General features: G+C 43.5%; 1 protein-coding gene across 1 annotated transcript in view; it reads left to right on the forward strand.

Moving 5' to 3' along the window:
- The first annotated feature begins 9339 nt into the window (after positions 1-9339).
- The window catches only part of f2 (coagulation factor II (thrombin)), a 55419-nt gene continuing 48315 nt past the window's right edge, over positions 9340-16443 (forward strand). Inside the window, exon 1 of the mRNA XM_078220405.1 lies at positions 9340-9484. Coding sequence (XP_078076531.1) covers positions 9409-9484 — 76 coding nt within the window. The 5' untranslated portion in view covers positions 9340-9408. The remainder of the gene's footprint in view (positions 9485-16443) is intronic.

Consider the following 16443-nt stretch of genomic DNA (forward strand, 5'->3'; position numbering starts at 1 on the left):
CTACCACAATCCCATGGCAAAACTTATTGTCTGGTTATTATAGACCAGTTCACCAGGTGGGTAGAAGCGTTCCCTACTACAAATTGTACTGCTACCACGGTGGCTAGGATATTGGCAGAAGAGGTAATCCCTAGATGGGGTGCACCCCTACAAATCGATTCGGACCAAGGGACGCACTTCACTGGAAAGGTGGTAAAAACAGTATGCCAATTAATGGGGATAAAATAAAAATTTCACATCCCTTACCACCCACAGAGTTCTGGAATGTTGGAACGTATGAATAGAATACTTAAAAATGCACTAGCTAAAGCCATACAAACATCGGGAAAAATGTGGACAGAGATATTGCCCACTATACTAATGAGATTAAGAGCTACCACAAACCGGACAACCGGATTAACCCCTTATGAGCTAATGACAGGACGGGCGATGCAATTACCAGAAAGTATCATAACAGGTGAGACCGATGTAGGTCCACAAAAAGACAAAATCAGGAGATATGTTTTGGAACTAAGCACCCAACTCAAAGGGATGCGCAAATTGGTAAAGGACAATCAGGAAATAAAAGACGCAGAGAGAGAGCTTAAGATGCTCCCTGATGTCCCAACAGCGGGAAGTCGCGTCCTAGTGAAAACACTACCTGACAAAAACCAGGGTTTGCACCAAACTGGAATGGGCCATATGAAGTTATAATTAGTGGAGACACCTGTGCCTGTATAGACATGATGTGGAGATGCCGGCGTTGGACTGGGGTAAGCACAGTAAGAAGTCTCACAACACCAGGTTAAAGTCCAACAGGTTTATTTGGTCGCAAATACCATAAGCTTTCGGAGCACAGCTCCTTCGTCAGATGGAGTGGATATCTGTTCTCAAACAGTGCAAACAGACACAGAAATCAAATTACAGAATACTGATTAGAATGCAAATCTCTACAGCCAGCCAGGTCTTAAATGTACAGACAATGTGGATGGAGGGAGCATTCAACACAGGTTAAAGAGATGTGTATTGTCTCCAGACAGAACAGCTAGTGAAATTCTGCAAGTCCAGGAGGCAAGCTGTGGGGGTTACTGATAATGTGACATAAATCCAACATCCCGGTTTAGGCCGTCCTCATGTGTGCGGAACTTGGCTATCGAACTTGGCTATTGTGGGGGAGCACTTCAGCAGTCACGGGCATTCAGCCTTGGATCTTCAGGTAAGCGTTCTCCAAGGCGGCCTTCACGACACACGACAGCGCAGAGTCGCTGAGCAGAAACTGATAGCCAAGTTCCGCACACATGAGTACGGCCTAAACCGGGATGTTGGATTTATGTCACATTATCAGTAACCCCCACAGCTTGCCTCCTGGACTTGCAGAATTTCACTAGCTGTTCTGTCTGGAGACAATACACATCTCTTTAACCTGTGTTGAATGCTCCCTCCACCCACATTGTCTGCACATTTAAGACCTGGCTGGCTGTAGAGATTTGCATTCTAATCAGCATTCTGTAATTTGATTTCTGTGTCTGTGCACTGTTTGAGAACAGATATCCACTCCATCTGACGAAGGAGCTGTGCTCCGAAAGCTTATGGTATTTGCTACCAAATAAACCTGTTGGACTTTAACCTGGTGTTGTGAGACTTCTTCCTGTATAGACATACCAGGGAAAGGTATATGGAAACATTGGACACAGCTAAAATTACACAAGGGAATAAATGAATGACAGAATTAATAAACTAACAGAACTGCTTTCCTCAACACAGGCAAAGACTGCAAGCAAGAACAACTGGTGCGTGCGGGTTAATAAGATAAGATTATATGAATTATAGTGTTAGGTTTGATATTTGATCGTTGCGAATATGTATGTACTCACGTATGTAACTGTACTACTTTGCGTTGTCGCGACTGTAAATTTAACTGGATTGGAGGATAACTTGTTTTACAAAGCTCACATACATTTACACGGGAATCGAACTGTATGTTACCCGTTAGTACAATCGGTAGAAGCCCTATTTGTAGCCACCCCTGGGTGGACCCCTCATGACTTATATACAGTAGATACATCAGATACACCCTGTAAGGGACAAATTGGCAAATACAAAAGACAGGGGAGATGTGTGGGACTTGTAAACCCCACAGATCCTGTGTGCAGGGGGTTCCAACAGGTGGGAGGAAAAGCTTGTTCAGATACTGCAAGCTATCCGCTTTGTTTTACGGGGCAGGGATGGGGATGTGCCTATGCCTTGGTCCCTAAGAATGATTCCTGCATACAGACGCAGTGTGTCCATCAACATTGTCGGGTTAATAAGGGACAGATTACTTGCACTTGTGATGAACAGAAATGTCTGAATATAACTGCGGGAAGACAGCTCATTTGTGGACAATGCAATGGAACTCACGTAAACTCAGCCAAATGGACATACCCATTTGATACTTACCAGGTGGTGGGATCAAACAGGGAGTCAAGTAAACCTAACAATTGGCAATATGAACAAACACATAATCAAGACACTAAATGTTACTGGGCTAAGAAGGGATATGTGTTCCTCTTCAATGGTACTTACATGACAGAAACACCAAACCTCCCAAACTGTTTTGCAGGGACAATAGGACCACTGACTGTTCCATGCCCTCAGAAGGGGCATATTCAGAGGAGAATAGTAACTCGGGTTATCAGCAAAGAATTCTGCGCTGATTGGGAAGCCCCGGGCACAATGGGATCCTCACTAGGATATGGGTTCCTTGGAGCCTTATCACTGGGGGGGGGGGGGGGGGGGGGGGGGGGGGCAGCAGGAGTGATTAGTGCAAATAATAGAAATCATATTGTTTGTGGACTAACAGTCCTGGGAAACAGCACTTCAAAAGTACTGGAGGCTGTTAACCAAGAAATGGCTGAACTGAGATTATATGCACAGCAGACACGATACGCAGTGGACTACCAGTTAGCACAACAAGGGGGAGTGTGTACAATTATGGGCAATAAATGCATAGCCCATGTCACAGACGAGTCTTATAGCATTACACAAGTCATCAACAACATCAGAGAACAACTTGATAGCTTCAGACAGGGACCCAAGAAAGGAAGTAACTGGCTGGAATGGCTAGTAGGGGGGTCCTGAGAATCTTGCTTATTACATGGATTGGTCATACTCATTTCAATTGTAACTGTCTGTTGTCTAATTGTTGGATGCCTAAAAGTCTGCTGTATGGTGACAAGAATTGTGCCAGGAGCCAGTGCATCCATCAAGGAAGAACCCATGAAGATGAAGATCCCCGAAGACATCAGAAGAAACAAAGAAGGAAAGAAGACGATTGACCTATATATATAAATGTATAATTGTTGGTCTAGGGATTATTAAAGTCATAATCCGGACCAAGTGAAGTGGGGAAAAACATAAAGATGGGTACATAACACATAAAATGGCTGCCTGGCACATAAAAAGTTACCTGGGAGAGAGACATTAAGCAGGCACTGACTTTTAGCGCAGACAGCTACTTGAAATTAAAACATGCAGGACAGACAGGCTTGATTTGGTCCAGATACTCCCTTGTGATTATTCCGAAGAACTGGAGTTTGTTTGCATGTTATTTACATGCAGGGAACAAATACTGCAGGAAGCCAGGGCTTGAGGCACTTTAAGATAAGGACAATAGGGTCTGATAAAGAGATTAGCCACAGATGAGAACGGGAATACATAAATGCAGGAAAACCAATTACTGTATGTATAGACCGAAACTAAAGTCATTGATAAATCACTGAAAGAGAAAATGTATCCATTCTATGAAACAATGTGATGTCAAAAGCTAATGTCTGTATATGTCTGGCTGTAACAATGTGTTAACTATCGATCCTACTCAACTGTAACGATGTGTTAAATGGCTAATGTCCGGACTATCCATTGTCTGAAAAGTATAAAAATGAACCACTCCTATTGTATCATTGAGAGAAGGTAGCTGCCTAAAGTACTGCGGAGTGACAGTGCCTTTCTCCAGTTCAATAAAACTGTATTGTTGAAACCTCCAAGTCTGACTCTGAAGTGGCAATTTTCCCACAACAGGCAGATTATTATCTGAATGGCCATACGTCAGGAGAGGGGAATGTGCAACATGACCTGTGTGTCCTCATACACCGCTCACTGAAGGTCAGCATGCAGGTGCAGCAGGCAGTAAAAAAGGCAAATGGCATGTTGGTCTTCATAGTGAGAGGATTCGAGTACAGGAGCAGCAGTGTCTTGCTGCAATTATACATGGCCTTGGTGAGGGCACGCCTGGAATATTGTGGGCAGTTTTGGTCTCCTTATCAGAGGAAGGATGTCTTTGTTCTTGCTCTAGAGTGAGTGCAGAGAAATTTTACCAGACTGATTCCTGGGATGGTGAGACTGATGTATGAGGAGAGACTGAGTCAGTTCTTTGCTTCTATATACTACAAAAAGCAATAGACCTAGTACACAGCCCGATGGAACCCCACCGGATACAGCCCAAACACAAAACCCTACAAACGTGTCCTTTTTCTTCCTATCACTAAGCCAATCAGCGATAAAATTTTCACTTTCACTTGGATCCCATGAGGCTGTCATGTGAGACATTGTCAAAAGCCTTGCTAAAATCTACACAGACTATGTAAAATGTGTTACGCTCATCAACTCCTTGTTACTTCCTCAAAAAATTCAATAATGTTAGTCAGATCCCTAACAAATCCTTGCTGACAGCCTTTGATCAATGATTGAAACTGTCAGAATTTTTTTCCAATAATTTCCCCACCACCGAGGTTAGGCTGACTGGCCTGTAATTACTCAGGATATTTCTTCCTCCTCTTTTAAAACATCAGCGCAATATCAGCAATCCACCAGTCTTCCGGCACCACACCTCAGAGAAAAATAAACACCCTAGCTCCAGCCACTGACAAACAGGAAATGGAAATCAGGAATTCAGTTCCCACACCAGCTCTCAGTGAACAGAACTTTCTCCAATTGCTATGTCATCATTGTGTATTCTAAAATCTCAGTTTCTGCATTCCCCAACTTCCCTCCTGCCCTTCCCGCTCCCTTTGCTGCTTCTCCCACTCCCCTCACCGTTTCCTCACCATTCTCCCCACTCCCCTCACCATTGCTCTAACCATTCTCCCTACTCCCCTCACCGTTCCCTCACCATTCTCCCCATTCCCCTCACCGTTGCTCTAACCATTCTCCCCACTCCCCTCACCATTCTCGTTACTCCATTCATGATCCTCTAACCATTCTCTCCACTCCCCTCACCATTCCTCTAACCATTCTGCCCATTCCCCTCACCGTTCCCATGTTGCTTTCCAGGCTGCTATCTTCGGTCCCCTCACCATTTTCCAGCTGCCTTCACGACCTCCCTCGCTTCCCTTGCCATTCTCCTTGTCTCCATGCTGTTTCCCCTGCCGCTCCTCCCCCCAATTTCTCCTGCTGATTTCTTTGCTTTCCTCACCCCTTGACCCAATCGCTTCACCATTCTCCTTGCTTCCCATCCCCTGCCCCACCCCTTTATATCCTACTGTTGAAGTGGAAACTTTCCTGCTTCTTGACTGTGATAGAAAAACTCAACAAAGTTCGTTCAGACAAAATAACAAGCCTTTATTTAGGAAAGACTGCATGCAGTATATGGCTGAAACTTGAGGTCAGAGAGCAGTTGGTACAACTGCTGATTCTTCCACAAGTCTGCAATTACACAAAGAATCAGTTCAGTATTTATACATAATCATTATCAGTTTGCGTGACCAGAGCATATTCAGGAATTCGATTAGTAATTGAATCATAAGCAATGCCATTAATCATGTCATAACTTGCTGACCTCCTAGAACTCTTTGTCTCATTATTCATACCCTTATCTTGTCCTTTGATGTAACAGAAGAAGGTCGGTGACTCCGTCATCCCTGACCTTATCTTGTTTTATTTACTCATACAGCCTTAAGTTATGCGGAGTCAGTCTTGCTTATATTGTATCAAATAGCTGACCAATTTTCCCATCATGCTATTCCTTAGTTCGTACTTCACACTACCACCCTTCATTCTGGAAACAAGCCATGGAAAAGTAACAGGGGAAGTGAAGAGAATGGCAAACTGAGTGGGAAAGCAGCAAAGTGGGGATGGTTGAAGTGAAGAGGCAAGCAGGGGGCTATGGGCAGAGCAACAAGAGAAATAAGGAGAACAGTGAGCAGAATAGGGAAGCAGTGGAGCGACTGTCAGCAAACCGCTGTTGAAACTTAATGAAATTTCCTTGTTTCTAATTGTGTGCCAGTTATCAGCTTCTAAGGCAGCATTGAGCTAGGACAGTGCCCACTCTGGGAAAATCTGTATGGTTATCCGTGTTAACTTCGAGTTACAAAGTTTAATGTATGTAACTTCCTGAGACATCACTCTCCACACCTCTAACATGGCATTGCACCCTAATATTGAGGCACAAGTAAAGACAGCTTTTTATGGACAGGACATCTGGTGTAACTTAGAAAAAATAGGCCATCTTTTCTTGTTTCAATGGAGCTCATTGTTTAGATTTCTCATGGTTTGCTTTAACATTTGAGCTCATTATAAATGCTTTGCTGAGCGTCAGTAGCTAATGAACCAGTTATTGCAGCAAAGTGATGCACTGACATTTTGAAAGGCAATTTTAAGATGCTATTAAAGGCTTATGAGTCTTTGATGCGGTAAATAAATAATTGCTTATTTTGTGATGTTAGTGGTTAGGAATTTGTTTTAATTCATGCTCACAGCCTTGGGTGATGTCATTGTTGGAAGGAAAAAAAACTGGGCAGGTCAGGTGACAGGGATTTCATTTTCAGTTTCAGTTTGGAGCTGCAGGTTTGAGTTTTTAGTTTGAGAAGGGTCAGCAAGCTAAAAGGAAGTGTTTTTCCTCTCTCCCTGTTGTTTTGAAAATTCTGTTGGTTGGTTGAAGATAGGATCTTGTTTCCCTGAAGGGTGAAAAGCCGCTGTTGTTGGGGGCTGGACCAGAGTCTCTCTGGTGTTTTGGGAAGCGGCCTTGTTTTCGAACCATTCTGAGCCTCAAGAGCATTTGACTGCAGAATTCAACCAGCAGCCTCAATCCCAGTATCACGTGAGCATTAGTCTGTGCTGTGTTAAACCTATGAAAAGGGTCTTTTGTTTATTGGATTGGTTTGATTGGAACATTTTAGAGATCCTTATTAAGGGTTATACATTATCATGATTGTTTGTTTCTTGTTTGCAATTGATAATAGTTCTCGTTAATTTCCTTATTATACATGTTAACTATATTCTTAAATAAACTGTGTTTGATAAAAGCTCCCTGGTGGGTCACTTGAATCATACCTGAAGTGAAATATCTCATGCTTATCCTAGCCAAATTCAAAATGCAAAACTTATTTATAAGTATTTATAAAGAGCGAAGTACACATCTTGGACCTCCATACACAAATGACCATGATGATCACTAATTAACCCTGGTTTTTTTCTTCGTTATTCTCTTGCTCTTTCCATTTTGGATTTCCTTGACTTTAGTTGTCAACATTCTTTCATTCTCTCTCTTTGCTTTCCTAATTTCCTTTTAATTTCATCCCTGCACTTTCTACACTCCATTAAGCTTTCTGCAGTATTGACCTTGGAGCCAAATTGCCAAAACAGAATTGACTACCTGACACTTGGATGAATTCTGTACCCCACCCCAACACCTGAAATGCCTCGCTCTTGAATGCTACTTTAAAATTCAAACCACCTAATTGGTCAGGTGGTGAGCTCAGTGTCCAGTTAGAAGTGTCGAGCACCTCCAGAAGGTGAGAACTGCCTGCCTGGGACCCACCAGCAAAGGCAAGCAGCAGCCACATTGAAGGCTGCCACTTCATTGCCAAAGAGAGCAGATGTTCTTCAGTGGGCCAACAGCAAGATGGGACTGGATGGCACCATGAAGGAAAAATGAATGCCCAACGCTCACACCAGAGCAAATAGGTCCCATGATGAACTCAACAGCTTTGCACTAATATACGCCAGACTATTCAGGTTCACCAAAATGATATTTAAAAATTCCATTCTGCAGCAGACAGGCCCCATAATAATCTCCTTCTTAAGCTTAAGGGGCTGTGAATTGGCATTGAGCAAGTTCCCTGTAATCCTTCCTCTGGCCCTTTGAAAATTGCAAACTATCCCAGAGGCATTAGGATCTCAAAGCGGCCTTGTGATTTTCAAATCCTGCCTACAACAAGTCCAACTCCACGGCCCTTTGAAATTCTGACCCTTGGTATACGACATAAGCATTTTTTGCCTTATCCTACTTTTTATGCCCTTTGGCACCCAAAGTGGTCTAAACTTGAGAGTCTCACTTTTTTGCTCTCTGGAAACATATTTCTCCTGAACTTTTCTCAACTTTCTTCCTTATGTTCACGTATTTTGATTATTTTTTCATACCTACAAAATCTGTGTGCCTTCCTCTGTTATTTTAGTTTGTTTCTAATCTCTTCTTTTCTCTGACAGCTTGAAACTTGAAATAACTTTTTTAAAAGCAGTTTGTGCTTTTTTTTTGTTTTTATTCCAATTCAATCAAATCAAGTCCAAATCAGAGTCTCAACAAGTGAGACATTCCCGATCCAAGCTGACAAGACAGGGCTCTCACCTCCTGTCTTGGGCTTGATCTACATGATCCAAGCTGATTGGAGCAGGCATTGCTCCTCCTCCAAGGCTTGATCTCATTTGCATCTTAGCCAAAAGGCCGAGATGCCGCTTTTAAAAATTGCTTCAAATGAAGCTAAAATGTACCCTAATGACTTCAACCAAGTACAGCATGTCGATACTACACCTGGAAGAGCAGCACTCCCTCAGCGCTACTTTAGAATGCCAGGTTTTATGGGTATTGGTCATTATCTTGATGCTGTTGTGGGATTGCTTATTGCAGCAGTCACTATTCTTTAAAAGTACCTCAGCTGTAAAGTGCTTTCAGACGCCCTATGATAGCAAAAGGTGCTATACAAATGCAAAATCTTTCGCTCTTTGTTTTCACAAACACACTTTGAGTTGTTTAAAGATTTACAGCAGGAACAAACAGTGAATGACACAGTGATCAGTGGTGAAATGCTATCGGTCATTTCTGACTCAACTGCTGTCCAAGACAATATGGGGTCATTGCATTTCAGACCTGCACTGAATCTGGGGGATGAGGGGCAGTGATCAATGGAAATATCTCCTGTGAAGCTGCCCCTGCAGTGCTGTTGGTTAACGAGTTCCAGGATATCGACACAGTGGAGGTGAAGGAACGGTGATATATGTCAGAAGTCTGTAGTCCATTCTCTGGTCTGGAACACAGAGGAGAGAGGAGCTTCTTTGCTTGAGCAATGTGACCTCTCTGTGATGCAACCTGCCCTCTGCTGATCTCGGTGTACCATTAACCAGAATATATTCCCAGTCTGTCTATTAGCTGTAGTCTTCCATCAGCAGTTAGCAATCATGGAGCTACTCCGGGACTCGCTGGTTGTACAGCTCTTCATACTTTCTGTTGTCCAGCTTTGCTGGGCTGACAATGGTATGTACAATGATTTTTTTTTAAAACAATTTTGGAGTTATGAGAGATGTTCAATTGGGCCTTCTGTTCTCTTGAGAGGACTGGGGTCCAGATGGAAAACTTACTTTCAGCGTCTGTAATTTAATAGAGGTAAAGGAAGGAAGGGGTGGAATTCGACAAGAACCTTTGAGAGGGGACTGGGCATAAAAGGGAAGATGCCATACTTCAGTTCTATAAAGACAGTTGTGTTCTGTCCTGTGCACTACAAGGAACAATATGTTGCCCTTCAATATGGTTTGAAGTTTCTTTCTCTCTCCTGAAACTGGGGCAGTAGTTGTAACAGATGCTGGAGAGACATAAGTATTATATTAATGTTATAGCATAATTAATTATGACTGGTTAAACATGACTACAGATAGTCGTTGAATGATATGATTAGGACGGTCCGGTGGCACTGTGGTTACAGCAGCAGTGCCTAGGTTCGATTGCGGTCTTGGGTGATTGTGTGGAGTTTGCACATTCTCCCTGTGTCTTCGTGGGTTTCCTCTGGGTGCTCCAGCTTCCTCCCACACTCCAAAGATGTGTAGATTAGGTGGATTGGCCGTAATAGATTCCCCCTTAACGTGCCAAGATCTGTTGGTGAGCAGGATAAATACATGGGATTGCGGGGATAGGGTGGAGGGTAGGTCTGGTTAAGATACTCTGTCAGAGAGACAGTGCGGACACAATGGGTCAAATGGCCTCCTTCTGCACTGTAGTGATCCTATGGCCTATAGATATTTCTAAACTTGAAACATATTTAGCTGAATAGAACAAAATAAAGATGGCAGGTTGATGTGTTACAGCTGTAGCATGTGGGAACCGGTGGACACCAGTGTGATTCACAGCAACCACATCCACAGTCAGTGCCTGCAGCTCGAGAAATTTTGATTCAGAATTGATGAGCTCAAGTCTGAGTTACAGAGACACTGCAATCCCTCAAAGAGAGGAAAAGCTACCCAGATACATTGGGCAAAATCTTGTGCCGTCCCCCTGGCGGGCGATGGCAGAGGGGCTTTTACTCGGGGGGGGGGGGGGGGGGTGCGTGGAGACCACCTTCTCTTCTCCACTCCGATTAAGTCCATGGCGAGAAGTCCCAGTGGGACAGCCTTCCTGCCCTGCCGCCAATTAAGGCCAAAGTAGGCAATTAAGACCCACTTAACGGTCTCACATTGCTGCTGTATTAACCCAGTGGAGGGTGGGGGAGGGACTCACCATGCAGGGAGCACGACTAACAAATCCTGGCATGTTTGCTTATGGGATTCCAGAGAATTCTCAGTCAAGAGCACTCAGTGCCTAATTCATGGACCCAGAATCGGGAAAGAGGGGCTGCTGAAAACCATGTTCTCTTTCTGATGCAAAAAAAGTGGCCCAAAACATGCGAACAAAAGAAATGAAGGATTGTATTAGAACAAAGAGGAGTCATATAAAGTTGCGAAAAGAAGCAGTAAGCCTGAGGATTGGGAGCAATTTAGGATTCAACAAAGGAGGGCAAGGAGATTAAGAAAGTAAAGATAGAATATGAGAGTAAACATGTAAGGAACATAAAAGCAGACTGTAAAAGCTTCTGTAAAAAGAAAGTAATGAGTCCAAAATTGATCATGGATAACAAGAAAATGGCAGAGCAATTAAAAAAAACTACTTTAGTTCTGCTTTCACAGAGGAAGAAACAAATAACTTCCCAGAAATGCTAAGGAACCATGGGTCTAGTGAGAAGGATGAATTGAATGAAATTAGTATTAGTAAGAAACTAGTGCTGGAGAAATTAATGCAACTGAATGCCGATAAATCCACAGGGCCTGATAATCTACATCCCAGGGTACTAAAGGCAACAGCCGCAGAAATAATGGATGCGTTGGATGTTATCTTCTAAAAGTCTGTAAATTATAAACAATCCTGGCAAATTGGAGGATGGCAAATGTAACCCCACTATTTAAAAAGAAGGAAGGGAGAAAACAGGGAATTACTGACAGGTTAGACTAACACCAGTATTAGGGAAAATACTACAGTTTATCATAAAGGATTTGAGAATAAGACATTTAGAAAATAGCAAAGGGGTTAGATAAAGAGCAGTTTCCTGGAAGTGGAAGTGACTCATTTGTTGTTGGTGGGACTTTCCTGGGTTGGTATGGTGGCACAGTGGTTAGCACTGCTGCCTAACAGCGCCAGGGACCTGGGTTCAATTCCCAGCTTGGGTCACTGTCTGTGCGGAGTTTGCACATTTTCCTTGCGTCTGCGTGGGTTTCCTCCTGCGGTTCGAAAGATGTACTTGTTAGGTGCATTGGCCATGTTAAATTCTCCCTCAGTGCACCTGAACAGGTGTCAAAGTGTGGCGACTAGGGGATTTTCACAGCAACTTCATTGCAGTGTTAATTTAAGCCTACTTGTGACACTATTAAATAAACTTTAAACATCTACAGCCTTTTGCATGGCTTGCTCATTGTGCCACTGGGGATCCTGCCGTAGGGGGTATGGGATGGGAGGCATCTTTGGCAGGACCAGACAATCCTGTCAGCAGAAGGGCTAGAAAATCCTGCCCAAAGTCTATTGAAAGGTAAATCATTCATGAAAAGGAAATCATGTTTAACAAACCTACTGGAGTTTTTTGAGGATGTAACTAGTAAAGGAGAACCAGTAGATATGGTACATTTGGATTTTCAGAAAGCTTTTGATAAAATCCCACATAAGAGGTTTGTGTGCAAAATTAAAGTGCATGGGATTGGAGGTAATATTTACTGGTACGGATTGAGATTTGTGGGTCGGACTAAATGGGTCTTTCTTGCAGTGGAAGGTGGAGTGACTAGTGTGATTCCACAAGGATCAATGCTTGGGCCCCAGCTATTCCTAATATATATCAGTGATTTGTATTGATCCAGCAGAAGGAACTCTTGAGTTAGAGGCAATACAATGAAACAAAACTTACTCCAACGTATAAATCAAAAGAAAAGGTTTAATAAAGAACTAACTTTACTCCAACACTTGGAGTCTCACCCAAGGCCATTCCAAGCTCCCCACAAACCCCAGCAGCTTCTTATTTATACTGAGTCAGCTGGTCAGCTGACCACCACATCATTTTGTCATTGGTTACACAGTTTACTGGGTCAGCTGACCTTTACAGTATGTTACCATTGGTCACTACAACAGATCCAATGTTATCATTGGTTATATTCTAACAATTTGGACAGAGGGAATCAAGTGAATTATTTCCAAGTTTGCCGTAGACACAAAACTAGGTGGAATTGTGAGTGATGACAATGAAGCAAAGAGGCTTCAACAATTTGAGTGAGTGGGCAAATACATGGCAGACGCAGTATAATGTGGAGAAGTGTGAAGTTATCCACTTTGAATGGAAAAACAGAATGGCAGAGTGTGATTTAAATTGGGAAATGTTGACTTTCAAAGGGACCTGGCTGTCCTTGTACACCAGTCACTGAAAGCAAACATGCAGGTGCAGTAAACAAATGTAATGTTGGCCTTCATTGCAAGAGGATTGAATACAGGAGCAAGACTGTCTTACTGCAGTTGTACAGGGCCTTGCTGAGACCGCACCTGGACTATTGTGTGCAGTTTTGGTCTCCTTATCTAAAAAAGGATATACTTACCATAGAGGGAGTGCAGTGAATATTCACCAGACTGATCCCTGGGATGGCAGGATTGTCGTATGAGGAGAGATCGGGTCGACTAGGCTTGTATTTACTGGAATTAAGAAGAATGAGAGGGGATCTAATTGAAACGTATAAAATTCTGACAGGGCTGGACAGATTGGATGCAGGGATGATGTCTCCCTTGGCTAGAGGGCCTAGAACAAGGGGGACCACTCTCAGGATATGGGGTAGGTCATTTAGGACTGAAGTGAGGAGAAATTTCTTCACCCAGAAGGCAGTGAATCTGTGGAACTTTCTACCAAATTACGCTGTGGAGGCCAAGTTAATGAATGTATTTAAGAGAGAAATAGATAGATTTCTAGATACTAAAGGTGTCAAAAGGTAGGAAGAGAATGTAGGAGTATGGTGCTGAGATAGAGGATCATTCATGATCACATTGAATGGTGGAGCAGGCTTGATGGGCTACACGGCCTACTCCTGCACCTCTTTCCTCTGTTTCTATGGAGCCAATAGTCGGGAAAGAGGAAGATGTGCTGCTGGGATGGCCTGCACCAGAATCGTGTTGGGACCAGCATCCTAATCAATCATATAACTAGGGCTGTAGAGAGAGGTTCAAACTAAATAGAGGGAGAGGTTCGTGTAAGGGGAAATTTGGAAAGTTAAGGAGAAAGGACAAAACAATAGTGCAGGGTAGCAGTATAGGGTATGATAACCAAAGTGTGACAGGAAGGGACAGAACATACAATCATCAGAGTTTACCAGCAAATTAGTTAAGAATAGAGCAGAATGTTAAAAAGGCAAAATGAAAGGCCCTTTATCTGAACGTAAACAGCATTCGTAACCAGAAAGGTGAATTGATCGGACAACTAGAAATAAATGGGTATGATATAATAACCATTACAGAGATGTGATTACAAAATGATGGTAGTTGAGACCAGAATATTCAGAGGTATTTGATATTTTAGAAGGATAGGAAGAAAGGGAAAGCAGATGTTGTAGCTCTGTTGATTAACAATGAGAGCACTGCCTGGAATTCTCCCATCCCACCCACCATGAGAATTGTAGCGGGTGGGAGAGGGAGGAGGCGGGGGCGGGGGGAACGGACCATGAGAAAGGTCCATTGATCTCGGGTGGGGATTCTCCAGTTTTGATGCAAGCGCAGCCGGAGAATCTCGTCCTTTATGTCTGGGAGCTGCTGCACTGGACTAGAACACTGCCTCTTCACCTCTGGGAACTGCAACAGCACTTGGCATTGACACTAGCTGTGAAAAAGCAATATATCCTCCATATGATCCTCAAATAGTTGCATGCTTTCATCGGTGTTTAAAAAGTTTTACTTTTTAAAGTGCAGCACGTGGGAACTCATGGGTGCTGGTGTTAACCGGGGCAAACACATCTGCAGTAAATGTCTACAGCTTGTGGAGTCATTGAGCTGGAGGCTGAGTTGCAGACACTGCAACACATCAGGGAGGGTGAGAGTTACCTGGACGTTTTGTTTCAGAAGGTAGTCACACCCCTTCAGATAGGATCTTCCAGTTTGAAAAGTGGTCAGGGACAGGAGGGGTGACTGCAGCTGAGGCAGGCAAGGGGACCCAGAGGATAGGAGTGCAGGAGTGTCAGCCTCTGCAATTGTCCAATGGGTTTGAGGTTCTTTCAGCTTTTTAGGAAGAGAATGGGGGCTGCAGGTTGGATGAGCTGACTGACCATGGCATTGTGGTATAGGAAACCATTCAAGTGGGGAGCACATAAGAAGGTAGTGGTAAGAGCTGACAGTATAGTGAGGAGGTTTGACACTGTTCTCTGCAGTAAGGAGTGAGTATCCAAACAGCTGTGTTGTCTGCCTGGTGCCAGGGTTTGGGATACCTGCTCCGGGCTGGGGAGGGATTTGCAGTGGGAGGGCGAGGATCCCGTTGCTGTGGACAGTGGACATGACATAGGTAGAATGAGGAAAAAGGTTCTGCACGGAAAGTTTGAGGAGCTAGGCACTAAATTAAACAACAGAACCTTCAAGGTTATAATCTCTGGATTATTACCTGAACACATGCAAATTGTCATAGGGTACATAAAATTAGAGAGATGAATACATGAATCAGAGACTGGTGTGGGAGAAGTGGGTTTTGATTTGTGGGACACTGGTATCAGTACTGGGGGCCTACATCTGAACCATGCTGGAACCAGTGTTCTTGCAAACCACATAACTAAGAAAGTAGAGATGGCTTCAAATTAAAAGGGGGCTGTGGGGGGCAGGAGGGGGTGTAATGTTCCCCACGAGGTCCATGGGGAATCACTGATTGATGTCACTGTGGGGTTCATTGAATATGAGTCCCCCTGGTAACAGGCAGTGGTCTGCCCAGCTGGAATTCGTTACTTGAGCCTTTTATAAGGCAGGCCCAGGACTGGGCCTGCTGAACAGTAGTCCCCGGCAGGGATTGGTGTGTGTACACCACAGTAATCTTTACGTTGTAAAATAAACTATGCTCCTTTTCAGTTTGGCTTCCGGAGTCATTACAGGGTGATTCCAGAGAGGGGATGTGTAGGCTTACAAAGCACAAGGATATGGCACCATTACAAGGCAGCTATTTAGGTAATGATACCCAGAGTGTGACAGGAAGGGACAGAGTGTATAGACATGAAAAACAATGACAAATATGGTCAAAAATAGAAAAAGTAATGACAAGGCAAAATCAATGGCTCTTTATTTAAATGCACATAGTATTCAGCAAAAAATAAATAAATTAACAGCACAATTGAGGTTAATGGTATGATCTTACATCATTTTGTTTATTCGTTCATGGGACATGGGCGTCGCTGGCTGGCCAGCATTTATTGCCCATCCCTAGCTGCCCTTGGAGGGCAGTTGAGAGTCAACCACATTGCTGTGGCTCTGGAGTCACATGTAGGTCAGACCAAGTAAGGATGGCAGATTTCCTTCCCTAAAGCACATTAGTGAACCGGAGCTGTGGTTATAATGGGATCAAAACTGGGAATTACTATTTAAGGGTACATGGCATTTTTCTAAGGACAGACAGGAAGGAAAGGGTGGTGGGGTAGCTTTGTTACTACGAGATGGAACAAGGACGATAGCAAGAAATGAACCTGAATTGGAAAATGTAGGATCCATGTGGATGGGGCTAAGAAACACCATGGGGAATAAGACACTGGTGGGGGTACTCTATAGGCCCCCTACCAGTAACTATACTGTAGGACGAAGAATAAATCAGGGGATAATAAGAGCATGTAGATAGTCAACATCTTTTCCCATAGGTAGGGAAGTCTAAAACTAGAGGGCATAGGTTTAAGGTGAGAGGGGAGAGATACAAAAGTATCCAGAGTGGC

The sequence above is a fragment of the Mustelus asterias genome, chromosome 9 (assembly GCF_964213995.1).
Source record: "Mustelus asterias chromosome 9, sMusAst1.hap1.1, whole genome shotgun sequence".
Taxonomy (NCBI): Eukaryota; Metazoa; Chordata; class Chondrichthyes; order Carcharhiniformes; family Triakidae; genus Mustelus; species Mustelus asterias.